This window comes from Xyrauchen texanus, chromosome 9, assembly GCF_025860055.1.
Source record: "Xyrauchen texanus isolate HMW12.3.18 chromosome 9, RBS_HiC_50CHRs, whole genome shotgun sequence".
Lineage (NCBI taxonomy): Eukaryota > Metazoa > Chordata > Actinopteri > Cypriniformes > Catostomidae > Xyrauchen > Xyrauchen texanus.
This window is the reverse complement of record NC_068284.1, coordinates 33,353,096-33,381,039: the sequence shown is the minus strand read 5'-3', so window position 1 is coordinate 33,381,039 and position 27,944 is coordinate 33,353,096. Positions and strand designations below refer to the sequence as shown.

The 27,944-nt window shown below is 37.5% G+C and overlaps 2 protein-coding genes across 6 annotated transcripts; both read left to right on the top strand.

The window, feature by feature from the left end:
* The first annotated feature begins 304 nt into the window (after nt 1–304).
* On the top strand, nt 305–8,712 carry apol1 (apolipoprotein L, 1). Of its 4 annotated transcripts, none has more exons than XM_052135073.1 (12): nt 305–531; nt 1,528–1,596; nt 1,699–1,764; nt 2,090–2,164; nt 2,354–2,422; nt 4,962–5,036; nt 5,152–5,205; nt 5,330–5,392; nt 6,140–6,217; nt 6,306–6,345; nt 6,547–6,598; nt 7,010–8,711. In XM_052135073.1, the coding sequence occupies exons 4-12, from the start codon at nt 2,096–2,098 to the stop codon at nt 7,845–7,847; spliced, it is 1,338 nt and encodes a 445-aa protein (XP_051991033.1). In that variant the 5' UTR covers nt 305–531; nt 1,528–1,596; nt 1,699–1,764; nt 2,090–2,095; the 3' UTR covers nt 7,848–8,711. The 4 variants fall into 4 exon arrangements, with proteins under 4 accessions (XP_051991033.1, XP_051991032.1, XP_051991034.1 ...); XM_052135072.1 differs by having other exon boundaries at nt 2,093–2,164; nt 7,010–8,709; XM_052135074.1 differs by lacking the exon at nt 1,699–1,764 and having other exon boundaries at nt 2,093–2,164; nt 7,010–8,712.
* A 357-nt stretch (nt 8,713–9,069) lies between these two features.
* apold1a (apolipoprotein L domain containing 1a) lies at nt 9,070–27,832 on the top strand. Of its 2 annotated transcripts, XM_052134684.1 has the most exons (18): nt 9,070–9,268; nt 9,706–9,801; nt 10,133–10,240; nt 13,550–13,603; nt 16,319–16,390; nt 18,300–18,368; nt 18,470–18,535; nt 18,640–18,714; nt 18,878–18,949; nt 19,061–19,129; nt 19,224–19,292; nt 20,486–20,548; nt 20,625–20,687; nt 20,842–20,916; nt 21,012–21,048; nt 21,163–21,214; nt 21,980–22,394; nt 22,492–27,832. In XM_052134684.1, the coding sequence occupies exons 3-18, from the start codon at nt 10,175–10,177 to the stop codon at nt 23,089–23,091; spliced, it is 1,917 nt and encodes a 638-aa protein (XP_051990644.1). In that variant the 5' UTR covers nt 9,070–9,268; nt 9,706–9,801; nt 10,133–10,174; the 3' UTR covers nt 23,092–27,832. The 2 variants fall into 2 exon arrangements, with proteins under 2 accessions (XP_051990644.1, XP_051990645.1); XM_052134685.1 differs by lacking the exons at nt 9,706–9,801; nt 10,133–10,240.
* Nucleotides 27,833–27,944: the final 112 nt, after the last annotated feature.

The following is a 27,944-nucleotide window of genomic DNA, read 5'->3' as shown; positions in this document are numbered from 1 at the left end:
ATGAGAGAATTTTCATTTTGGATGAACTATCCCTTTAAAAGAGTAAAGCAACATATAACATCAAATTGTTTTGACATGAAAAATCTAGCCTGAAATTAGAACTTTAAAGTACGTCTTTTGTTGTTTTATTATTATTATTATCATTATTGTTGTTGTTTGTGCTGAATCTGGACGCGACACCGTTTAAAACAGCAACATTTAAAGAGCACAAAAACACATGTCCATGACCTTGACTTCTCGGACTTGAGGTTGTCCAGCACCAGCTGACTGCGGCTGTCCAAGTATTTACGGAACAGGCACAGCACAGTAAGAAGAGGGCGGAGTAAATAACATTTCTTTACCTAGCTGTCGTCTTTACACAGCGAGAAACCGGTTTTATTAAGCACGTTAACAGACAATCAAATGAAATCTGTTTACGATACGTACGTCTCTTACGTTTAACAGATCTTGATGTTCCTACTCAAACCACTCTTAATAATTCACCTTTCTCAGGGAGATCGCGAACTGGTTTAAAGTGGGCGACAGAGTGCGGTAAGCTAGTAACATTTTATGGACTAAATCTTTTGCATTGATTTTATTTCAGCTAAATGTACACACTTCAACATAAGCCTAAATAGTAAAAGTTACAATATAACCAAAGATAGAATCCTACGTTGCAACTTTGTATCACTGTTAAGACACAGGAAAGCAAGCACTGGATGACCCCAATATGGTCGTGAGGAATTTTGAGATAGCTGGATAGAGTTAGCTGTTATAAAGTCTGTGTTTCTGACTTTCCTTTGTTGAATAGCTTATGTACAGTAGAATGACTTCCCCGAGCCATAGAGACTAACGAGTTTAATAACTGCCGTTTCTTCCTTTAAACTGGTTAATAATCAATACACATAGTTGAACTGTAAGCAATTCTGTTCTTAGCATTGTTCTATTTCCATAAGAAAGATAGACGATTAATAAAAAAACATGGTTGAAAACATGAGATCTGTCCGAGAACAACAGTTAAAACACATAGACTATCCATTCTTTTACATTAGGATATTAAATGAAAAATAAACATGCTGCTGATCTGGGCTCTGTTAAACCACACAATATTCAATCTTTCCATGAAGCTCATCTATAACAACAACTCTTTTCTTTCTCTGTCTTTGGATAACCTCTCAGTTCAATGCAGACCTTTAGCATGTGATGATATTTTTGTCTGACCATAACATCAATTAGACTTTAATATCCCTGTTTATGCTGATATGACTCTGTCTCACCCTGCCTGTCTCTTTTCTCTCTCTCTCTCTCTCTCTCTCTCTCTCTCTCTCTCTCTCTCTCTCTCTCTCTATTTCTTATGACAATCTTATACCTTCTAAACCTTCTAAAATCGATGACAACTATGCCAGTTACTCCAACGGTGAATTAAGTCTTACCTTGTCTGCCTTTAATATATCTCTTTTGATATTTTTCCCGTTGTCTCACTTTCTTTCCGCATCTGACTGTCTTACAATGTTTCTGCTTTCATTTATTTTCCACTTTCTATTTTAGGGGAATCCAGAAGTGCAAACTGGAGAGTTTCATAGACCACTTAAACCAACTGAAAATTCAGAAGGGCAGGTATGAGACTTTCTGGCCTTGCTATGAAACACTTATCTGATGACCTGCGCTTGGTTTTCGCCAGAGCACATAAACTGAAATCTCCTTTCATATTTTTGTCAGGTCAGCATACCTAAGTGCATTGAGCTGTTAGACAGTAAGGATAGTCTCTCTGACAGAACCTCTTAAGTAAGTCTGACATTTTGCTTGGGGGTTATCAGCACATGTTATAATAAACTGAAAATATAAGGTCATTTAGATATGTTTAGATATAAGTAAGTTGTTTAGTCAATAATAATATATAAGGGAAAAGCTTGATTCCATATTTGTGAAACTTTCTGTATTAGGAAAACCTTTTTTCACATATTGTTTGTCAGGTGTTCTAAACCCAGTTTTATACTCTGTACACTTTACTAACAGTTTCACTGAATTAATCTTTAATTTCATTTCATTAGTTTCAATTTCAGAATAAAGTGTAAAGCTTGTTGTAATTGTAAGGTGTCTGCTTGCCCAGCAGAATATGGAAAAAACACAACAGTCCTCGGAGCCCAGTGAGAAAACTGATGATAAACACTCAAACTCTGCAAAGGTGGGCATGTTGTTTACGCAACAATTTATTTTTTAAATGTATTTAGGGTGACATAGATGATTAAGGATTTTTATGGCACACATCCTTGGATAGATCCTTTAACAGGCCTATTTCCCCCTGTATATCTTCCATATTATACCTTTCAATGCATGGGAATATACTAATATGTAGCACTTTTCTGTTTTGCAGCAGGATATGGGTTCTGGTTCAGATACAGAGGAGAAAGTCGACCATGAGAGTCAACCAACACATGAACAGGTACATCAGCATTGAATATTTTCATCTCTGTATTGATTTATATTAGAAAAGTTGATAAGTGATGTTGCTGTAACTACAAAAATATTAAATGGTTGTTCAACTTTATGTAAAGGACACTTCTGAAATGTAGGCTTTGGAATATATACTATTGGGTATTTTTTTTAAATCAATGTTCTACTGATGATTTGTGGATAAGAATTTTTGCTTTCGATTTTAGTAACATTATACAAATAAGATCAGTGATGCTAGGAATAGTGTTGTATTATTTATTTATTTTGTCCTAAGATTCTCAGTAGGAAACTGGATGTAGGATGTTGAAACTAGCTAGCATACAAAAGCTAGCATGTGAACACCAGAAGTACCTTTTTAAAGGGATAGTTCATCCAAAAATAAAAATGATCTCATAATTTACTCACTTTTATGCCAGCCCAGATGTGTATGACTTTCTTTCTTCAGCAGAACACAAAAACTTTTTTTAGAAGAATTTCTCAGCTCTGTAGATACAGACAATGTAAGTGAATGGTGACAAAAAGCACATAAAGGCAGCATAGAAGTAATCCATAGGACTCCAGTTATTTAAAAGTGGTTTGCGTGAGAACATACCTAAATGTAACTCCTTTTTCACTGTACATCTTGACACCTGCAGTCTCCTTCACGATCATGATTTCAAGCTCAATTACACTTCCTAGCTCCATCTAGAGCTCTTTGGAAAAACACCAGGAAGTGTAATTAAGCTTGAAATCATGATTGTGCATAGAGACTGCAATGGCAAGATGTAAAGTAAGAGTTACATTTTGTTCTATTGTCACCCAAAACAGATTAGATTGCTTCAGAAGACATGGATTTAACCAACTGAGTCTTTTTTATTACTTTTATGCTGCCTTCATGTGCTTATTGGAGCTGTAGAGTGCTGGCCACCATTCACTTACATTGTATGGACCTACAGTGCTGAGATATTCTTCAAAAAATCTTTGTTTTTGTCCTGCAAAAGAAAGAAAGTCATACACATCTGGGATGGTATGAGGGTGAGTAAACGTTGAGAGAATTTTCATCTTTGGGTGAACTATACCTTTAAGAATTCTCTTGAGATTTGTATTCACTAGGATAAAATCACAACTAATAATCAGGGTTAGGTTTCGTTTGTAGTGATTTTTAGTAATATTATTTTTAAGAGATTTTATTCTGATAAAATCCCTGCATTGTTTGAGTTTCTAAAATAAACTAGAAATCCTTAGTATGTTGCTCCAAACCTCAGGCACCTCTAATAACATGTAGTAACAAAGTAACAAAGTTGGTGTCTTTCATTTAGGAATCTTGTGCGAGCCCAGCTTGGTCTGAAAGCTGTTAAAATCTGAACATGCCTTTGGGCTTTTTCAGCTGTGCTGTTGCAACTTTTTATGGGCCAGGCCTACCCCACATTATTAAAGGCAAATTTGAACTTTAAAGACAAGGATCTACATGCACATCAGAATTCCAGGTTGAATATGATAAAAAAAAAATTGTAAGATTGTCACACACAGGTTTTTTTGTCTAAATAACCAATAAAAAAAGGCGTAAGGCTTAAAAAAAGACCTGGTGTTTCATAGGTGTCTCTACACATTTATCTTTTTATATGCTATCCTACTTGGCAACCATGAAAGATTACCATATATAATTGTATTCAAAATTGATGTTTCACTGTTCTTTTATTTTTTAATAACTTTATCAGTATTTATGGGATCTTTTTAAGTTGCATTTCTTGTCCTACCTTTTCTTGGTCTTTTTACCCCACAATACAGTTTACAGGTAAGATCAACCCACCTTTACAGTAACTTCTGAATCTATGAATTTTCTTCTACTGACCTTCTACATCTCCATCTTTAGAGAGTTGTACATACAGTATATTTGAAGTAGATCTAATTGAACTGTTGACATTGACATTGTTAGGTCAATGAGAATGCAGATCACACAAAGAGGACAGAGGGCACATCTAAAGCTCCAATCAATACTTCTATTGAAGTACAGCACAGTACAAAAGCTAACAAAACTATAATGGTTTATTCCCTTTCTAAACTTTAACTAACATTTATTGCCTTGTCATCTCACAAGGACATTAACAACATTATTTCACATAATGTGTGCAAAAGCAAACAGTGTTTGATATCAATCAGGTGAGGTGGAACTTTCATTTTGTGGGACGGCTGTGGCTCGGGTGGGCCACTAATCGCAGGGTTGGCGGTTCTGTTCCCAGCTCACATGACTTAACATGCTGAAGTGTCCTTGGGCAAGACACTGAACCCCAAGTTGCTCCCAATGGCAGCTCTGCCATCATTGGTGTGTGAATGGGTGAATGAGATGCAGTGTAAAGCACTTTGAATACCGTTAAGGTTAAAAAGGCACTATATAAGTGCAGACCATTTTAACTTTGATAGAATGTATGAACTAGGTCTGTCCTTTGTTAATAAATGGTAATGTCCAGAAGTATCACAATGCAAATACACTTCACTCTGTTTTTCTCAGTATGTTACCAAGGCTAAATTAATTTGACATATCTTTGCAGGATGACAGCACCAAAGTATTGAAAAAGCGGTATAACAAAGAGGGTGAGACACCTGGAGAAGAGGAAAATCCTAAAGTAAGCATCCATCTCATCACTTTAATCATTACAGACTGCATATCTGTACATGTTTTAACAGGTGTTAACAGGTGTCTGGACCACACCAGTTGATAACCATTTCATATTTTTACAGCAAAAAGGGCAGAAGAAACCCATAAATCCATTTATGCCTCAAGTTGCAGCAAAGGTAAACAAGTTTTGTCATTTGTATGTTCATTTGTTTTACAAGTCCTATTTTAAAGTATGAGCAAAAACATGACAATTACTAATCAATGAAAGCATATGTTTTTTATTTTATCTATTTTTTTCAGAGTAAAACAATGCAGAAGAAGAAGGAAAATCAATCTGAAGGCAGCGGCAATGACTTTGCAGAGGTACAGAGGATTTCTTTCATTCAGAAACCCTCTCTTAGTTTTCTACTGAAAACTAGTAACATTGAAAACTAGACCCAGCCAGATAAAGAACAAGAACTGAGAGTCTATTGTTTTATTATAAACATAAAATAAATGCAGAGGCCCCTATTAATCTAAATATTAGAGTTAAATGCTGTTTAATGCTATATGGCAGAGAACATATTATACCAGTCCAGATTTTGAGACCAAGTTCCTTGTTTTTCCCACTAAATGGTACTGTTATGTGTCCAGATTTGTTTTGTCAATTCATTTTCATTTCTCAGAAATTCTGCAAACATTAAAAGAGAAGTTGTGGGTCTAACATGAAAACAAAAGTGTTCATTTGGCAATCCCTGCTTTTCTTTTTCTCGATTATGTTTCTGGTACCCAACAACCGAACTCCACTGTTTTATACTCTTTTTATACATTTAATTTCAGCCATTTAATTAAAGACAGAAAAAACAGTTATAGTGATGAAAAGTAAAAAATGAAATAGCTTTAAAAAAGTACAGTGGAAAAAGTACATACAGTACAGTGAAAAAAGTTTATATAGTAAAAGAAAAGTGCAATTTCTTTCTCTATTTGGCCAGGCACAACGAATGTGCTTTCACAGCCTGTGAAAAAACAAAACTGTCATTCTTCATCAGGTTCTCTTTAACATGTTATTTTGCCATGTTCTCAATCTCCTTTTGCAGAATAACCTGACACTGCTTTCTATTTTCTTATTAGACTAAAGGCCAGAAGAAGACCCTCATGGAATGGCTGGATGAGTTCCGTATAAGTGAAAGTCAGAGGGAGGTTGAGGAGGTTGGTTGTGTAAAAATAGATCGAGACACTTCTTACCTTTTATTTATTAAGACTGTTTTTTTTTAGTTACCATTTCTATCTTTCACAGGATCTTGATGGCCTCATGGATTGGTGGAGCACTGTGGAAAGTACGTTTTTTCCACCATGTTGGCACTAATTATTACGTTGACATTATCTACATTTGTGAATGTTTTTCCAATTCTGAACTTATTAGTATTTTAAACCTACCTTATACCAGCCCTTAATCAAGTGAATCAGATGGTTCCTCATGACATCGTCCTGATATTCTTAGTTACATTTTCTTCCTATTGTCTTTTTTCCCAATTCAGAATGGGAGGACACACCCAAAACTGAAAACATGACAGAAAAAGAGGAAGCCAAGTAAGTCAGAATTCTTTCTGAAAGGGGAATTCACTAAAAAAGCTGCACCACTTTCGGTGTCGTAATTCAACTCAGAAAACTTTATTATTATTTACTCACCACCGGCTATCTCGTTTCTCCCCTTTTTCTCCCAATTTGTAATGGCCAATTCCCAATTTGCTCTAAGTCCTCGTGGTGGTTGCCTTATATTGTGCAGACAGCGGATGCAAATAATCGGCACTTATACCGGCCTCATTTAGCCCTTTTCCACTGACATGGTTCGGGGGCGTTTCCTGGTGTTTACAACAATAAAAATGCTATAAAAATGTCAGGCATCAAAAGCGTTCAGGAAATGCAGAGTTTAGCGAATTCCCCCGAGTGTGTGACATAACTTGTAAAGTAAATCTGACTGACTAATCATCTGTTTCTCAGGGCTTTTGCAGTAACCGCTGAGAAGGTCCAGAAGGGCATACGTGTGTTTAACAAACTCTTCTCAGAGCGAGCAGAGGGACTGTGGCAGCACGTGATTGACCTGCATGCCATTGCTGATGGCTTAGACCGCTTCAACAAGAAGACCAAGATCGCCCAGATCACCGGTGGCTCCACCAGTGCTTTGGGAGGTGTTACCACCATTACTGGCCTCGCCCTGGCACCTTTCACCATGGGAATCTCTCTGATTGTTACTGCAGTTGGTCTGGGTGTTGCCATGGCAGGAGGGCTCACCTCTGCCTCTGCTGGGATATCCAGTGCTGTCAACAACTCTTTGGATCGCAAGAAAGTAGAGCACATTGTGGAAGACTACCAGGAGAAGATGGCTGACCTTAACAAATGCATGAAGTTCATCAAGCAAGGGATAACAAACCTACGCAAGTTCAACCTGAATAAGATGAAGAAGCATGCGTACAATCGAGACTTCCCTTGTTTTGACAATATCTATGAGGACGGTGCCATGGCAGGCAAAGCTATTTTAATCAATGCCAATGAGATTATGCGTGTGGTGCAGGTAGCCAATGCTGCTGGAACCACCGCAGCACGAGCAGTGCAGATCGCTAGTGTATCCACCGGTGTTCTCACTGGGCTCTTTGTTGGGATGGATATCTATTTTGTGGCAAAAGACTCCCATGAGCTGAAAAAAGGTGCAAAGTCTGAATTTGCTGCAAAGATTAGAGAGGTGGCAGACCAGCTACATGAGGGTTTGGTGGAACTCAACAGCATCCGAGAGGAGCTGCAGTCAAGCAACACTCCGAAAGAAAACCAAGTTTCATCCTGAAATACCTCTGAAACAAAACTCTCTAAATACTCCTTTTATTTAAATGTGCAATCTGTAAAATTTGTGTTTATGTTCTCTGACACATAGTGGCATAGATGCAGCATCACACCAAAAAATTATGATGAACTTACTGATGTCATTGTAGATGTATATATATTGATTAAAGTTTAAACTGCACTGTTATCTTGACTTTTTATACAGCTGCCAGCACAATGAATTAGACATGTTATGTCATGTCAGACATGTGGTAACATAACTAGATTTTTAACTTTGTATCCAGTGCTTGTTAAGGTGTAATTGCTGCTTTTATTAGGTCAAGACTCAATGAACTAATACCGTCTATATTGGCCCGAATACATGGTAGCAGTTCAAGTGTATTACTTTATTATCCCACCATGGTAAAGGAGATGGCTTTTTAAGTATCTGACCTGTTTCTTTTTTTATTTTTGTAAATAATTTTAAGTTAGTGTTTTTTAACATCTGATAAAGAATATCTCCAGATGATAGATTTCATTAAATACAGGCTGCTTTGTGTTATTTGACTATTTATTACATTTATATTAATATTAATTTGTCATTAAATGCTTTATAGTATTGTTTATTTTTCACATATTATTTGTGTAGGCCTACCTTAAGTGCAAATGTTGGCCTTATTGTTACCATTGTTTGTCATTGTTACAGTAGGCAATATAAAAGATGTATAAAAGAATGTATTAAAAGTAATATTGAGCAAAGTAAAAGCTGATTGTTGAACTATGTTGACATTATAACACAATAATATGTCATTTACAATGTGGGATTACCAAGAATATACATCAAAAACATTAGTTGTGATGCAGCGCAACTATAATGCTCACATAATAACCACAATGACATTATAATATTAATTTATAATGTAAATCCACGTCTCGCTGTTCCATTGTAAAGTTAAATAAAAAACATCAAAAGTAAAAAAATAATAAATTGAAGTTAAAATACTTCCATTCACTTCCATTGTAAGTACCTCACTGTAGCCCAGATTTGTCTTTTTATAAGAAAAGGAGGGATTAGCCGAAATTAATTTGGATGATAATCAACATTATGCCACAAATGCTGTCTATTGATCTTAACTTGTATTTAATCAGGAATATTCCTTTAAAAATAACACCTGCGTTCTCATATATTCGTTTGCTTTGTCTAGCGGTTTCTTTTTTTTTAATAGCGTACGTCGCTTGCATTGTGGGGTGTGAGAGATAATTGTATCCTACTGTTGTTATTTTGTTCAGTGAGGTTAGTCTTTTGTGAAAAGAGACATACTGTAACGTCATTGACACTCCTACACCGCCTCGCTGTGATTTTTATTTCGTTACTCAGATTCATCGGGCGGATCTTGACAAAGTTTGACAGTCCGCTTTCTGTAGTCATACGCATGAGGACCTAAGGTAGGAAATAGCATACGGCAAAATATCGTAATATATTTGTTTAATCCTGCATCATAAATAACTTTCGACTAGTCATGTTTCGATATTAAAGTTACTTCCTGTGTTGTAAGTGCCTTCAAAAATCAGACACTTTCTTGCAGACCACAAACATGCGCACTTTCAACTTCGAAAACGAATTCCACATTGCTTATTAAATAATCAAAAGTACATTTAAAAAACAAATAACACTAACGCGTCGGGAGCGCGGGGCGTTGACGCGTGTGATACAGTTTGCAGATCATGTAGGTGTCATGATGAGAATGTCATTGTATCGCTATAAGGATTGTTTTACGTCCATGCGCAGTGTTGCCCTAATGATTAAGTTTCCAAAACATATAGCCTCTATGTTTTCCTATGATTCATACACTGTAAACTTGTTTTTCTTTGTCTCTGGTTAGAAATGGAGAAGTGCATGGTGATTACTATTTACTGTTACAACAAATATCATCACTTGAAAAGATTAGTTCCCTTTGCTGCTGCCAGCTCTGTTGGAGGTACTGCAACAGTAAATGTCTACAATAATGATATTCCCGATATGCCTTTCCTTGTAATTCCACTCATTGCAAATGTATGATTATTACAAACCAACACTGTAGATGATTGTCTTAAAAGCTGAATACATTTGAAGTTAATCACTAATCCAGAACTTTGTCTCAGACTTCCCCTAAGCTAATATGAGGTAATATGGGGATATCTGAGGTAACGAAACAGTCATGTGACAAAGACTGTCTTTCAGTTCCATGGTTTCATATACTGCATCATAATGTCATTACTCAGCAGCACCTCTTTAGCCTTTAAATTCTAAATTGATACCTCTCTTTTCAGATGAGTTTGAATTTTACTCTAAATGAGGATGGATAATGAACTATGCAAAAGCTTCACACACCCACTGAAGACGTAGCATTAAGATCACCTTCGTTGTTAAATTGTCAGGTAGGCTATGGCAGATTGCATTTTGTAAAAATAAATAAAAATGAATGAACGAATACTGAATAAATGTGATATTACAGAAAATAAATGTTTGATTATAAATGTTAAGTAGATATATCTTAAGGATATATCCAAGGACTAAGTCCTGGAATAAACCTAATAACACAAAGTCTTGTCTTTGTCTAATGACCCAAGTAAGTAAAATAGAAAAAAGTTTAAAGTACAGAGAGTCAAGATGAGGCCTCAAAGTTGGAGATCAGATGCAAAGAGTTAGAGAGTTGAGATGTTAGTCTATCACCCAGATAATTGTTAAGGTCTTTGTACCCTCTTGTGACTGTGCCAGCAGCCATTTCCTTTCTAGGTGCAGAACGTTCTGCACAGTGATGCAATGATCCTAATTGTCAGGTCAGGCAGTTATGGCTTATAAAAGTGTGAAACTTGCGGTTTGAATCTAAATGTCTCTCCCTCATGTCTCGCAGGTGCTGCCGGCATGCACGATCAGTGTTTCCATGGGAACATTGATCTGCTTTCAAAAAAGCTGATCATGCCACTAATTAGCATGCTAGCAGCACCTGATTCTCGACTGATTCACTCCCTACTGAAGCCCTTCGTGTTCTCAGAATCTTTGCTAGATTGTTGTTTGATGTGATGTACTTACCTCACTCTCACTGCCTAGTTGGTCCTGTCTCGTTTATCTGTTTGGTTGCCCATCTCTTCCCCCGTGCCAGGAGTGTGGTTGCCTTTCATTTTGCTGTACACTTGATCTCTGCACTCACAAATCTTCAACAGAGGATTCCTCATCTCTGCCCACATGTCGGAAGTGTGGTTACCTTCCAGTTTGCTGTACACTTGATATCTGAACTCACAAGTCTTCAGTGGAGGATTCGTCATCTCTGCCCATGTGTTGGGAGAGTGATTGCCTTCTAGTCTGCTGGGCGCTGTTCTCTGCACCTTGCTACACTGACTTCCACAATGCACACGCTCACCTACGAACACACTATTCATGGATTTGCCCATTGCGCAGCAACGGCGTGCATCCACAAAATTCTTCCCGCTACTGCAGCCGGTGCTGGGATACTCAGTCTTCACCAGCAGAGTTGAAGTAAATATTTATTGTTAATAAATCATTTTAACTGTTCCTCTTCTACCCATCTTCATCGCCGGCAGGGGCAGTGTTCTTCTTCGTGGAGAAAGATGGCTCACTTAGACCCTGTATAGATTATCGGGGTTGAATAATATCACGGTAAAGAACCGCTATCCTTTGCCGTTGATGTTCTCAGCTTTCAAACTCTTGCAGGGAGTGTCCATCTTTACGAAGTTGGACTTACGAAATGCTTATCACCTTAGGATTAGGAAGGGGTTCGTCAGGGCGGAGATGTGCACTTTTCATGCACAGTCAGTTTCCGTTCCTGGGGTTCATAATTTTGTCCAAGAGAGTGCGCATGGACCCTGCTAAGGTTACAGCTGTCTCTGTTTGGCCAACCCCAGATTTTTGCAAGGCATTGTAGATGTTTCTGGGGTTCGCTAATTTCTATCAGAGATTTATTAGTATTTACAGCCAACTTGCCACGCCTCTGACGGATCTCCACCCGCACTTACTTTTGTTGGTCCCACTGGGCTGAGGTTGCGTTATCTTAATTAATGGAACAGTTTTCTACCGCACCCATCCTTGTTACTCCCAACCCTGCATGTCAGTTTGTTGTGGAGGTGGATGTGTCTAAGGTTGGTGTTGGACCGGTCCTGTTACAGTGCTCTTCCTCGGATGGAAAAATGCATCCATGTGTTTTTTTTGTGCCGCTTAACACCAGCAGAACAGAACTACGACATTGGTAACCGAGAATTGCTGGCTGTCTAGTTGGCTTTGGGCGAGTGGCATCATTGGTTAAAGGGCTCGGGGATACCTTTCGTAGTTGGGACTGATCATAAGAACCTAAAGAGTATCCGTAGTGCCAAATGCCTTAACTCTAGACAGGCTCGCTCGGCACTATTTTTCAAACAATGTCATTTTGTCCTCTCGTATCGCCCGAGCTCTAAGAACATCAAGCCTGACTCTTTGTCTCGATGTCCACCAACGCTTTTATTCAGAGGTGCCGGCGCACCTGGAAAGCCACCAGAGAAGCCCTCATACAGACTGGTGCTTGCGTTAAGAGGTCGGTGGACAAGCACATGTCTTCTGCGGGTAGAAGGTTTGGTTGTCTTCTAAGGACATTACAGTCCGACACCCCTCACGTAAGCTGTGTCCCAAGTTTATCGGGCCGTTTCCCGTCACCAGTTCCCAAGTGTCGGGAGTATGGTTGTCTTCCAGTTTGCTGTACACTTGTTCTCTGCTCTCACAAGTCTTCAATAGAGGATTCCTCATCTCTGCCCACGTGCCGGGAGTGTGTTTGCCTTCTAGTTTCCTGTACTCTTATTCTCTGCGCTCACGAGTCTCCAACAGAGGATTTATCTCTGCCCACATGTCGGGAGAGTTGATTGCCTTCTAGTCTGCTGGGTGCTGTTCTCTGCACCTCACTATGCTTCAACGGAGGATACCTACAAATCTGCTCCTGACTTCCACAATACACACTCGCCATGAACACGCTATTTACAAATTTTCCCATTGCACGGCCATGGCGCGCACGCATCCACAAAATTCTCCCCACTACTGCAGATGGTTCCGGGATCCTCGGTCTTTGCCAGCACAGCTGAAGTGAATATTTATTGTTAATAAATCCTTTGAACTGTTCCTCTGCTCTTGGGTCTCCTTGTCTCGCTCTCTGACACCTTTCAATATGTCCCACCCCAGTTTTCTGTTTCAATAGGGAAATACTATCAACACGGGAAATTAAACTCATTTCATGAGGTCTTTTAAGATTCATTGTTTGTCTTTTCATTGTGAATGTTGTAAGCTCATTTATATGAACAATACTTAGCCATGGATACCCAAAGGAAGTCATATACCAGTTGATGAAGCGCTGAAAACATGTCTGGAGCTGAATTTCACTGATGTCATTTTTTATAACCTGAGAAATTGAGTTGGATGTGATAATTAATTTTAATCTCAGTGGTCCTAACTTGACGAAAACAAAATCCATGAACAAGAGTCCAGAATATAAAGAATCCACCACTGAGAATAACAAGCTGGGGAACAACATGTAGAGAAAAAGTCAAAGTTGTATTTTTATAGGATAATGTGTTTATTTGAGCTATTGAGAAACATTTTCTGTCTTTTCAGGACACATAATTTAGCAGCCAAATATATTTATCACCTCACAACGGCTTGATTATTTGTATTTTGCCGGATGTGTTTTCTATCTGCTTGTTGTGCTACAGGAGAAAGTGGATTCAATGTTCAGGCGATCAGACGAAGCTGAGCACTCATCGGAGGTGAGCACACAATAAATGTTTAAGGGCATAAGAACAGGAGACATTCACGGCGGTATAATACGTTTATCTGAAGACATTTTTGCAGACTACATTTTTATCCAGACTGAAGTGACTGTTGAATAATTTTGTAAACTTTATCTCTTGTTTAATTTCAGGAATTATAGTGCTTGCATTTGCAGTAGTTAGGGAATGTTTTTTCTCTCTCTTGGATGGGAATATGGTGTATGGTGTACTCACATGCAATACTGACAGTCTGTATGAGAACAGCAAAATTAAGGACAGTTCACAAAAGTATATTCTGCCTCAATGCACTTTTAGATTTGATCTTATATTTTAGTTCCCCGTCTGTCGCTCTCTTCGACGTTGTGTCCAGGGGCGGAGTATGCAAATACTAGCTGCCAACTTCTCATTGGCCTTTTTTCATAGATCAGAGGTATATTCGGTGCGCAAGAGAGACCCCTGTTGTCGCTTCTCCGACACAACGTCTCGTTCCCTCCATCAGGGAACGGAGGTTACATCCGTAACCTAGACGTTTCCTTTCATTTTAGCTGTACCACGCATATATATCTCAGGACATTGTACTTAATCTACTTTGTGACCAAATGTTAAAATTTTATACCATAGAGTCTCATCCCTGCATTAAAGGAAACATTTGATTTTCTAAGTGTAATATGTTAAGTAGATATAATCAAGCATTATCACATGAGCAAGTCCTGTTATATTGAATGTCAACCACATGTAATCACAGCCATGCTTATATTCAGTACAACAGCATGATTGTGAGTGTGATACTGCGTTTAAACAACAATTCTATAAACAAGATGTTAATATCGAGTAACTTAAAGGTATAGTTCACCCAAAAATTGTAATTCTCTCATCGTTTACTTAACATCCCAGATGTTTATGACATTCTTTCTTCTGCTATACACAAACAAATATTTTTTATGTATTTATTTAAGCTCCTAAAGGACATAAAAGCAGCATAAAAGTAATCCATTATACTCCAGTGGTTAAATCCATATATTCAGAAGCGATATGATAGTTGTGGTTGAGAGACATATTTAAGTCCTTTTTTTACCATCAATCTCTTTTTTCACTTTCACATTCTTCTTATGTTTTTGGCAATTTGCATTCTTGGTGCATTTCGCCACCTACTGGGCAGGGATGGGAATTTATCGTAAAAATGTAAAAGACTTAAATATTTAAGTTTCTCTGTTTCTCACCCACACCTATCATATCACTTCTGAATATAAGGATTTAACCACTGGAGTATTATGCATGACTTTTATGCTTCAATTTATGAACCATTCCTTAAACAATTTAACAGGATCAAACACTTTCAGATAGCAAAGTGCAGACTGACTAAATATAAGTACTTGAAATGTCCAATTACATTATAGTACAGGAACTAACTGTTGCATAAAAGGTATTTGGACACTCTCTGGTTGTCAAGCTTTGTGGACATGATTATAGTTAATGTGATGAACTAGAAATGTGGTTTCTCTGCTAGGACACCTGTGCAATCTTGAGAAAACCTTTGAAACTGACTTCATACATCCACTAAAATACCTCGGGACCAGTTGGTTAAAATTAATCACAAAAATGGCAGTTAGGTCTGAGTAAAGGTTTTGCATAATTTGTTTTGCAGATGTCACTGTCCATTTTATTATCTAATGGAATAAAATCAATACATTTATAATTGTGGCTTTATAATACATACATTTATAAGTGTCCAAATACTTGTTGGTGTAGATGTACAGGTACAGACCAAAATTGTGTCAAATCATTAAAACTAGCACAGCTTTGCTAATTCAACACAATTTTGGTCTGCACCTGTACATTACAACCATGAATACCATCTTTATCCACCAGGGGGCGAAAACAGACTTCCTTATTGGAATTTTCCACATATCAACTAAGCCCTCCTAGAAACAAAAATACTTAGGAGAGAAATTACATATTTATACCTGATTTTTGTTTATAGAGTTACATAGAAATGTAGTTACATAAGAAATGTTATGATAATGTGTTCATAATGGGTTAATCGTTTGTGATTAAAATGATGCTAGTAGGGATCCCACAATCATAAAAACTTTGAAATAATGACACATAAAAAAAAATTAAAAAAAACAGGAATGGAAAAGTCATGGAAATTTCTAGTAAAATCTGTTTCCCAGAATAATGTGACCTGAATAATCTTAAGGCTTAGTTTTTTGCATTTGTCTTTTGGTTTAGCCAGTGTTCAAATTGTGTTAAGGCTCTTGGTGGGTCTCTAACCACAACCACAACTAGAAGCGGGCTAACGGTAGGCCACTGTTTTTCACTCCTGATACGAAACATCCACGTTCAAATCCCACACTTGCTCTTTTTGTGCAAAATTGCAAATATATGTCAGCCGGCATAACAGGAAAATGGGTCTATTTTTTATTTTATTTATTTATTTTGACATCACTTTACTGTGGCTTGTTAAATTTGACCTCAAAGCAGTGGCAACTTTAGTCTTATGATGCTATGGAGAGGACTCATGGTGTCAGTCCCATTTAATATGCTTCACAAAACTGCACATGGTACACTATGCCTTGTTTAGAATTTTTTTACAAAACACTTTTCAGATAGAAATTTGTATACACAGAAAGCAATCATGATACAGTATGTCGGGGGTGGGGGTCCCTTTTAGTCCTATTTAGTCTTAGTCTCCTATCTCTTTTTCAACAGGAAGACCTATCATTTCAACATGGAGATCTCTCAACCAGCAATGACAACCAAGCAGAAAGCAACAACTCGAAGGTTTGGTGAAACTGTTAAACTGTTCATGCAATTGTTTATTCAAAGTCTCATAATTTATATAGATACAGTATCTCACAAAAGTGATTACACCCCTCACATTTTTGTAAATATTTGATTATATCTTTTCATGTGACAACACTGAAGAAATGACACTTTGCTGCAATGTAAAGTAGTGAGTGTACAGCTTGTATAACAGTGTAAATTTGCTGTCCCCTCAAAATAACTCAACACACAGCCATTAATGTCTAAACCGCTGCCAACAGAAGTGAGTACACCCCTAATTGAAAATGTCCAAATTGGGCCCAATTAGCCATTTTCCATCCCTGGTGTCATGTGACTCGATATATATATATATATATATATATATATATATATATATATATATATATATATATATATATATATATACATATTTTGTGTGGCCACCAAAATTTTCCAGCACTGCTTTAACCCTCTTGGGCATGGAGTTCTCCAGAGCTTCACAGGTTGCCACTGAAGTCCTCTTCCACTCCTCCATGACAACATCACAGAGCTGGTGGATGTTAGAGACCTTGTGCTCCTCCACCTTCCATTTGAGGATGCCCCACAGATGCTCAATAGGGTTTAGGTCTGGAGACATGCTTGGCCAGTCCATCACCTTCACCCTCAGCTTCTTTAGAAAGGCAGTGGTCATCTTGGAGGTGTGTTTGGGATCATTATCATGCTGGAATACTGCCCTGTGGCCCAGTCTCCAAAGGGAGGGGATCATACTCTGCTTCAGTATGTCACAGTACATGTTGGCATTCATGGTTCCCTCAATGAACTGTAGCTCCCCAGTGCCGGCAGCACTCATGCAGCCCCAGACCATGACACTCCCACCACCATGCTTGACTGTAGGCAAGAAACACTTGTCTGTACTCCTCACCTGGTTGCCGCCACACACGCTTGACACCATCTGAACCAAATAAGTTTATCTTGGTCTCATCAGACCACAGGACATGGTTCCAGTAATCCATGTCCTTAGTCTGCTTGTCTTCAGCAAACTGTTTGCAGGCTTTCTTGTGCATCATCTTTAGAAGAGGCTTCCTTCTGGGACGACAGCCATGCAGACCATATTTTGATTTGATACAGTGTGCGGCGTATGGTCTGAGCACTGACAGGCTGACCCCCCACCCCTTCAACCTCTGCAGCAATGCTGGCAGCACTCATACGTCTATTTCCCAAAGACAACCTCTGGATATGACCCTGAGCATGTGCACTCAACTTCTTTGGTCAACAATGCCGAGGCCTGTTCTGAGTGGAACATGTCCTGTTAAACCGCTGTATGGTCTTGGCCATCATGCTGTAGCTCAGTGTCAGGGTCTTGGCAATCTTCTTATAGCCTAGGCCATCTTTATGTAGAGCAACAATAATTTTTTCAGATCCTCAGAGAGTTCTTTGCCATGAGGTGCCATGTTGAACTTCCAGTGACCAGTATGAGGTAGTGTGAGAGCGATGACACCAAATTTAACACACATGCTCCCCATTCACACCTGAGACCTTGTAACACTAACGAGTCACATGACACCGGGGAGAGAAAATGGCTAATGGGGCCCAATTTGGACATTTTCAATTATGGGTGTACTCACTTTTGTTGCCAGTGGTTTAGACATTAATGGCTGTGTGTCGAGTTATTTTGAGGGGAGAGCAAATTTACACTGTTATACAAGCTGTACACTCATTACTTTACATTGTAGCAGTGTCATTTCTTCAGTGTTGTCACATGAAAAGATATAAACAAATATTTACAAAAATGTGTGGGGTGTAATCACTTTTGTGAGATACTGTAGGTAAATGTATGCAATACCAGAAATATGCATACGTTTATCTTTCAGGGCAGTTGTATAACATGCAAGTATTTGTTATGTGAAATCCCTCTCTTTTTTTACAGGAAGAACCATCATTGCGACATGAGAATCTCTCAGTCAACAACAGTCTTGCAAACAGCAATAACACTGAGGTTCAGTGAATCCAGTCACTTTGGGCTTACAGCCAACAATTCAAAGTCACACTCAATGTAATTCTTTAATGTAATTCTCATGCCCACTTTCCTGTTCTTAGAAAGAAAATTACCTGTTTAGAATTCACAAAACATTTAATAGAGCAACTGAAGACACTAATGGAGAGGTACGTTAACACAAAAATTTAACAATCTTTATTTTTGTTAAAGTATTGATACCCTTCTCTTCCTGCTTACAATATGCAGTAATTACAAGCTTTTTTTCTTGCAGGACAGTCCACCATTACACATAAAACTTCTAGCCTGTAATGACAATCTCTTATATCTCTCTTTCAACAACTCCAAGGTGCTCATCATATGTGAATATATATGATTCATGATTAATAATAAATAATAATAATACTTATTATATATTAATAAAACATATATATAATATAAAACTATATAAATTGACATTATTATACTTTCACATCCCTCTAGTATTCACCATCACTGTCCCTTTTGTACAGGATAACTTAAGGAAGCCTAGTGGCACATTCTGCAGTTCCCCCAAATCAGCTCTACGGCTTCCTGCGGAGACAGTAATGCAACCTCTTTTACTTTTAGCTTTTGTTATTGACAAAGACTAAAATTAGCAAATCTATACCATACATACATTTGCTGATTAAATGTACAGTGTTTTCTATACACAGGATCCTCTCAGTGAGCACAGTGAACATATAGACTGCAATTATGGGCTCTTCGACAATGGTATTAAAAAGGTATTTTATTCACAAAATCAGCCATGATGTGCAGTGTCCTGCAAAGTAGATAAAGTCATGAAACAGATGCTGAATTGTCTCCTCTGTTTGCTAGAAATCTATTGCAGTGACCAGGAAACGCACGGCAAACAATGTTGATGAACTCTCTCACAGAAAAACGAAGGTGAGTCTGTCTTTTTATTGAGGGGCCTTTGCTTTTGCAATTGGGGTTGTATAATTTTTGCTTTCCATGCACTAGATCAAAGGAAAAGAATATGCTTGCTTGCATGTTCAGAAAATCCCCAAATTCTTCAAAATAACTGGTGCATCAAACATTTTTTATAGTGCACAATAAGACTCCAATTCCAACCTGATCTCATGAGAAGTCATACAAATTTGTACGAGTTGGCTAAATCGTAAGTATTAATTAGTATGAATTCTAGACTTGTAAATACTTAGGTGTGTAATGTGGAAGTAAGTGAAAGTTTGTGTGACAGACATTGTGTACATTATGTTATTACAACGTTATTATTTTATGCCCTAACCCAAGCCCCATATCTAAACATAACCATAAAGAAGAGTCTGTAAGGATTATTCGAAGCTTTAAGAGTATGTCGGAAGAACGCAATTGTCGCATTTTAAAAGGAGACGAAGGAGTCACCTGATTCTGATTATGTACAACCTAACTCGATTTCGAATTCATAGGATTTAGCCAACTCATTCAAATCTGTACGATTTATCTGTAACAGTGTGTTGCAACGTTCACATCTAAAACACATGAAAAAGTTTACTCATAATGGCTTGAATTCAAAGACTTGTAGAATACATGTCTGTTAGCTTTGAGCCCACCTTTATGTAAGTGTAATCTTACTGTAACGTATAGCGGATTAGCAATGGAAATGCACAGTCTTTCTATTCTAAAGAGTCAAAAAGCTGATATTGCTACAAGTGGGAATAATCAAGCCCATATTTAACCTTTTCCATAATTTTGGGGTACTTTAACACAGGAAAACAATTTGAGTTGTATGCACTAAAGTAAAAAAGAAAAGTAAACTTTAATAAGATTCAGCCAACATTTAAATATTGGTTTGGAGTAGAAACATACAAATTATTTCAATAGAAAGCTGATACCTTCTTACTTACTTTCGCACATAAAACACAAAATGTATTAAAAGTCAAAAGTGATTAAAATTATGGAGCAGGTCACATATACAGTACTTCAAAGGCCTACATGTAATTTCTTACACTGTCCGTCATAATGCCGTATTCGTTCTGTTTCAAACAGTAGTGGAGTTGGCCTTTTTCTTGCACTTGAAATTATTTAAACTGTAAGTTAATTCATTCTGCGTAATCTCCCTTGCCTTTCATATTTTTCAGGTTGTTTCATTTAGAGTGAAAAGAACATTACCTGGAACATCCAAGTTCTCTTCCAATTCAGAGGTAGTGTTACACTTTTGTTTGAAAAAATTGGTTATTTACATAAATTCAATCATGTTACTGTGCAATGTTTCCACAGGGATCAGATCGGGAAGATTTAATCGAGGAGCCAATGGAAATGGAGCAACTGCAGACCACTGAAGTAAGTTACATGTACATTATTTTGCAATTTGATGAGTGAATTCTAATTTACTCTTTGTTTTACATAATATTATGCATCTTTATGGTGTATCAATATCCCATCATGCCTTCACATTATAGTTTTATAATTTCTTATCTCTGAATGTTTGTTATAGGAAAGTACATTTGAAGTCCTTCCAGTTGAGATGGCTGCCTATCCAACAGATGAAAACCCTCTAGAGAGAGATGAGGTTTATGTTTCTTTTCTCTCCTAATATAAGTTAATTTGGCTTTTTATTAAAGGTTTTTTAACCCGTTCTTTCTCTCTTGCTTTGGCTGTTCATAGGATGATGGCCTGATGGACTGGTGGAGGACTGTTGACGGTGAGTTGGAATCAAATTACTTGTTTATATATTGTATGTATATTAGGGATTATGTTAGGTCTGCCTGCATTTTGCAATGTTATATACTGGATCTTACTTGCACTTGAATGATAGGTTGGAGTGAATGGAATGGATCAACACATTTTCCAGAGAATAAAGAAGAGCTGTGAGTAAATGTGGAGCCATATTCTAAATACCTTCCTTCTTTTTGTGTGACAAATGTCCTCTGATTACAACATCTTTCCTGCAAAAGTTACATAGACTGTGACTAACACTGTACCATTCCCAAAGACTTTCATTTATAAAGACAGCTTATTTATTCAATCTTAGTACCATTATGCAATTCAAGAATCCATATGCACACTTTGCACTTAACAACCTGGATTGTTTATATTCCGTTGCTCCCAATAGGACTTTATATTTTAAACACTGTTCATATTATACCATACTGTCTTTGTGCCCAAATTGTTGTATTGGTGTTGTAATATATCCCATAATGTTCTGTGCATACTGTCCATAATGTGGACTGCGTCTGTCCAGCATTAATGTTATTTGTATACTATGTATACTGCTATATGCTGTATCATGTTATTCAATACTGTGATTATTGTCTGAAATTTTTAATAATATTCTATCATCATTTACTTAACCTCTTGTTTTTTTTTAACCCATGTGACTTTCTTTTGTCCATGGAGCACAAAAGTAGATTTTAATCTGAGCCACCATTCATATCCATTGCATCTTTTATCTACACAATGAAAGTGAATGTTGACTGAGGCTATTTTGGGTGAACTATCCCTTTAAAGTTAAAAATAGTTTTCTGTAAAATTAGCACAATAAGAAAACCCAACTTAGTTTTTTACAAATAGTTGAATGACAATAAAAGATTTGAATTCTTGACCTGACCTTTTTTGTCAATTTTGTCTCTTAGAGCTGTTGAGGCCATAGCAGACCGTGTGTTCATGGCAGCTCGTTTGTTTGTCAGCCTGTTCAACCAGCATGGAGCCTCTTTGCAACATCGCATCGTAGAGTTGCTCAATCTGGCGGACACTGCTGACAGCTTCCATAAGAAGACTGTGAGTGCAGCTGTCGGGGGTGGTGTGGCTAGTGTGGCGGGGGGCATAGCCACCATTACCGGCCTCATCCTGGCCCCCTTCACCTTTGGCACCTCCACCATTGTCACCGCGGTGGGGATCAGTGTGGCAACAGCTGGGAGCATCACCTCAGCCACAGCTAATATCACCGATGCAGTTCAATCTAAGATGGATCGCAAGAAGGTGGAAAAGATGATCCAGTGCTACCAGAATGAGATCAGTGACATAAGAGATTGTCTGGAATTCATGCAAGTATGTTTAGCATTCTTTAGTATTGCCACGTGCCCTCTGGTTCTCTCACATTACATTGATGCCTAGTGACATGTGGTTTTGTCTGCTGCATATATAGGAAGGAATGAATACCCTGCAAGAATGGAACTTTAAGGAGTACTCTGAAAGTGTTGTCAAAACGAGCCTTAACCGGAACCTAAAGCATGTAATGAAAGAGGGTGGACGAGCAGGTAAAGCTCTCATGATAAACACAGATAGGCTCATCAGCACTGTGAAAGTTCTAGGAGTTGCTGGAGGTGCGGCCAAAGCTGCCAAGGCCATCAGTGTCACCACGGGGGTCATGTCCACTCTCTTCCTCGCCCTGGATGTCTTCTTTCTTGCCAAAGACTCCAACGAACTCCGCAAAGGTGCCAAGACCAAATTTGCCTCCAAAATACGGGAAGTATGCAGAGAGCTTCAACATGGCCTACTGGAACTGAACGAAGTAAAGACTCAACTTCAGAAGACCATGGATGGAATTGAAGTGGAAGAATATGAGGAGCATTGTAACGAAGAGGAGTCAGATCCAGTCAAACTGGCTCTACTAGAACAAGAACTGGAACAGTTGGAGGAGAAGCTTGACCAGAAGACCATGCAGGAGCAGAAGGTGAATAAAAGCAAGAAAGGAGAGACAGAGAAAAAGTACACAAAAAAAGAATGGAAAAGAGAAGTCAAATAGCAAGAGTAAAAATGTGGTGAACATTAGTGACCTACAATGCCCTTTTCTGTTCCAGCATGACAATGCTCCTGTGCACAAAGCGAGGTCCATATATAAATGATTTACTCAGTTGGCATGGAAGAACTTCACTGAAGTGCACAAATTCTAGACCTAAACCCCAATAAACACCTTTAAGATGAACTTGACTGCAAGCCCCATCAAACAACATCAGTGCCTTACCTCACTGATGCTTGTCTGAGTGGAAGCAAATCTCAACAGCCATGTTCCAACATCTAGTGGAAAGCTTCCCCAGAAGAGTGGAAGCTGTTAGGGAGGTCCAACTCTCTATTAAAGCCAATGGCACCCAACAGAGTTAACACTCTGTAAATGGAAAAAATGAGGCAAAGGAAAGTAATTGTAAGATTGTAGTCTAGTCAAATAGTGTATAAAATAACAAAAGCTGGGTGGTTTGCATATTTAAGTCAAACATTTGAAAGTAAAGAGAGTAATCAAATCACAGCACATGACTAAACAGAGATGGAGAAAATAAAGTAGATTAGACCTGGAAGGAAAAAAAAGAAGACTGTTAGGGGTAGAAGCAGTCTAAACACAAAGATTAATGCCATGACCCACTAATACATTTAGGGTTGAAAATTATTTTCCATTTCCTAATGTCAAGGCTCCAGACTAAAAACTGCTCCTAAATTGATCTTTAAACGTAATTCATTTCAAGAAAACGCATGAATATGTTTCTTAAATTGCATATTGCCATATGAACAGTTAATCGGTAATTAGACAGATGTTAAGTCTAACAAACCTAAAGTACACATCACAGTAACGATTCTCGTTTCAAATCAGACAGAATTGAAAAATGACTCGCGGTTCAGCGGGGGGACTCAGTTTCAATCGTATTAACTGCTGATTCATAGTATGGATCACTCAGAAATTGACTCTGATTGAAACTGCTAACAACCTAACCCTGTTTCTTGAATCTTTTTGGCTAATTCATTAAAAAGATCTATATTAAAAGAATAATTTGTTTGTGAATCGGATATCATGGCTCGCTCTGTGTTTTCTGTTGTGTGTAGCGAGCTCATCTCAACAGAAAGGTTGAAAATATGATACTGTATCTGATGAAACCACATATGAACACACACCAAATTTTCCTGACTGTCACCAATGGCGACTAGATTATTGTCGCATCTGTGACCATTTTAGAAATTAGTCCGGAACCCTGAATGTCATCATTTTCCAAAGTATTAGTTACTAGAGAGGTACAACTTTCGTGATACAGCTTTCTGATTGAGGAAGAAGGAGAGGTGTAAATATAGCAAAATCAATGCGTCTTCAAACAAAAATGTATTAGCTTGGGCGTGGCTTAAGAGTGGGAGGGAGTGGACAGGTAAAGTTCGTAGAGACAGAGAATTAAATCATTGAAATCCAGGAAGACTCAAAGGTAAAGGTTTCTAAGAATATAACGAGAGGTAAAGGAGAAAGCAGAAAAACAGAGAGAAATTCTAAAGCCAGAGAAAGTGTGAAAATGCATAGATTGGGGTAACATATTGATGCTAATGTCATTTATCTGGGCTGTTAACATAAGCTCTGCAGTTTCAGCACAAATTCAGAATAACCTTAAGTACTAGTTACTGTTTTGGTCCAGTTATTGTGTGAACAAAACAGTTAACCCTTTATTAAAGGATTGTTCCAGGCTCAATAAAAGTTTAGTAAGTTAAACAAAATTCATGTAAACTGTACCTTTGCCCCATTTACTTCCATTATTACTGCATTACTGTATAAACAGCTTCTGTTTGTTTTGTACAAACTGAGGAACAAGTCAAAATATTTTACAGCATGGCACAAGCACTGTTGTTAGAGCTTAACCCTCAGATGCATGAATCATTACATCAAAAAAATAAATAAATATAGTTTTACTTTAAAACAACAATACAATCATTCCTAATGTATTTGCTCCTACAGTGATCAATTGTTCCACATCTCTGGTGATCAACATGCATCAGAGGGGTAACTTGTATTGAACTTGGAACAATCCTTTTAGGAATTTGGTTAACACAGAAAAGAATGAAATTGACGGTCCGTGTATCTTTTGGTACTTAAATGTTCATTTCTGAAAGAGAATATATATTCTCTCTTTTTATGTATACAGTACTGTGCAAAAGTCTTAAGATGCTTCACAAAAACCACGTCTTAAGATGATTATTTATATTTTCACCTTTAGTGTGTCAGTAGGAATTATACATTTTAGACTCCAAAACATTTCTCTTGCAAATAGAATTGAATAGAAGAACAGGGAGCCCTGCAAAAAAATAGCATGGTCCCCACAGAGCCCCCCACTGAATCGCTGAATATTAATTCAGTCTGGGATTACATGAAGAGACAGAAGCATTTGACGCAGCCTAAATAGATAGAAGAAATGTGGCGAATTCTCCAAGAAGCTTGGAACATCCTTACTGCCATCAACCATGAAAAACTGTGGCCAGGTGTACCTAGTAGAATTGGGGCTGTTTAAAAGGCAAAGGTGGCCACACCTAATTTTTAATTGATAAATAAAAACTATTTATGGCATTATGTTTTGAAGACATCCTCACTATGCAACATTTTTCTCAAGTGCCTAAAACTTTTGCACAGTACTGTATATTTATATATATTTCCCTATTCCAAAGTTGACAAACAAGTAATTTTCCTTTTCTCCTTTAAGGAAAAGAAAATCACAGGAAAACAAAAAGGTCCCAGCACATACCCAAATGCTGCTTTATGCAAAACATGCTTGTATACGCTCGCGCCCCATCCACCACATTCTCCACTTTTAATCAAAAACTGCATTTTTAATGTTTAGCCTGTTCTTGAGGCATCTGTTCAATGTATGCAATGTTATATAAAAGTCAAAATATGTCCTCATGCTCCAAGAGCAGGGAAAAAGCAATCCCCCATGGTAAAAGCACTTAGTTAGAATTGGCCACCTTATAGGATTGTTTTGGCGGGTCGTTTGTCTAACTTGGCCGGTACCCTCCAAACTGTTCACGTCAGGTGCACCTCATCATCCACTCCCCAAACAATTCTCATTAAATTGTGCCATTCCAGTCTCCTGCCCACTCCTTTAAAAACACCAGAGAAATGTAATGTCAATTAGAATGGGCTCAGGGTCTAAAAAGGTTACATAAGTAGGTACATTTGTCGAGTTCTCACCTTAAATATGGTATATGCAGCATCTGATTGCTGAAAGCCCTTGAATTTGGCCAAAAAGGATTGGACTGGGGCATCGACTTCAGAGATCAACTTTTGGTCTAATATTCATAACCCATCTGTTTTTGTTTTCCTGCAATTTCCCTTTTCCTTGAAGCAAAGAAGAAATGGAAAAATTATTAGTTATCCTGTTTTTTCCATTTTGGAATATTGAAAGATAATCCACAAAGCATTTGTTGAAATTATGGGAGGGAACAAATAGATGGTGATGATAGTGAAAGCATAAACTCACAAATTATAAGAGAAATGAGCAGAGATGGAACCTGAGTGAATTGAAAGAGAGATTCACCCTATTTGACATCATCTGACTTCTCGCGTGTGTACTTTAGCACACCCATTGTGCTCAGGGAAAGTATCACTGTTTTTGTACTCAAGTACTCAGAGTATTCAAAGCAAGTTTTACATATGCATGATCCAGTTTTATAATCTAAAATCTTTGATCACGACATTTTGTCAACTTATGTAATGACACAGAGCTACAGTTTTAGGAAATCTTGAATCACTTTTACATTTTGAGTGTGAACATAGGAAGAGTTCATATTTTTATTTAACTCTAAAATGAAGATCAGATTTCCAAGCTCAAGTCTTACATTGCCCTAGTAATACCTTACTACATCCCATAAGATGATAAAGATAAGAGCTTTTTATATTTTATAGAATTTTTACTGTATTGATGTTTGTTTTGTTATTTTCTGTTTTCAAAGTTTACATGCTTTCTAAGTTATTAATAATTTTGTTAATTAAATTAATTTTAATTTAGCTTTGATCTAAAATTGCTTTACACAATATATATATATATTTTTAAGTTGTTTTTATGTGGCCCAGGATATCTAGTTTCAAATGAGGTATGAGGCCCAGGCAGAATCCATGCACAGACTTCCGCAGAATTGCAACATCCATCATTCAAAAATGTCCTCCTCATTCTCCATCCCTTGCATGGTTTTATTAAATATTTTGGCTAATTTCATGATGCTTTCAGCTACCAATAAGAGTACTCTCAGCTCCATTTAATACATTTTACTATGTTTAAATGCAGAATTCCGCAGATTTCCCCTCAAAATTAGGGTTAGGTTAAACATCTACTATAACAGTGGCCTTCAAGTAAATCTTAAGTGGAAACCCACTTTTTATGCAAAAATTGAATGGCAAGTCACTTGCAGTAGCTTAATCTGATTTGGCCTTATTCATGAAACATGAACTGAAGTATTTTGCATTGCTTATAATACATGGGACGGAATGTGAGCATAGAACTGTATTACATGTTCCAAAATTACAAGTAATTCTCATTACATTTTATGAAAGATTTACAGTATGTGAAGCCTTCTCAAACACATAAACTAATGAGATACTAATGTTCTAATTGCCTGTTTGGCACAAGGGCATGCCACCATGATATGTAAAATGCCACATGACAAATAAACAAACATTTGCTGTTTTCTGATCCAGTTATCAATACAATTATTTGGATTTCTGCTTAAACAAATAAAAACATTTTATTCTTTATGTTTTTCATGGAGTGAATTGAAACATTTCTCTTACAGATACCTGACAAAGCTATTGTCCAATTTATCATTTTTCTCCCCATTTGAATAAAGAAGCTTACTTTTGGATGT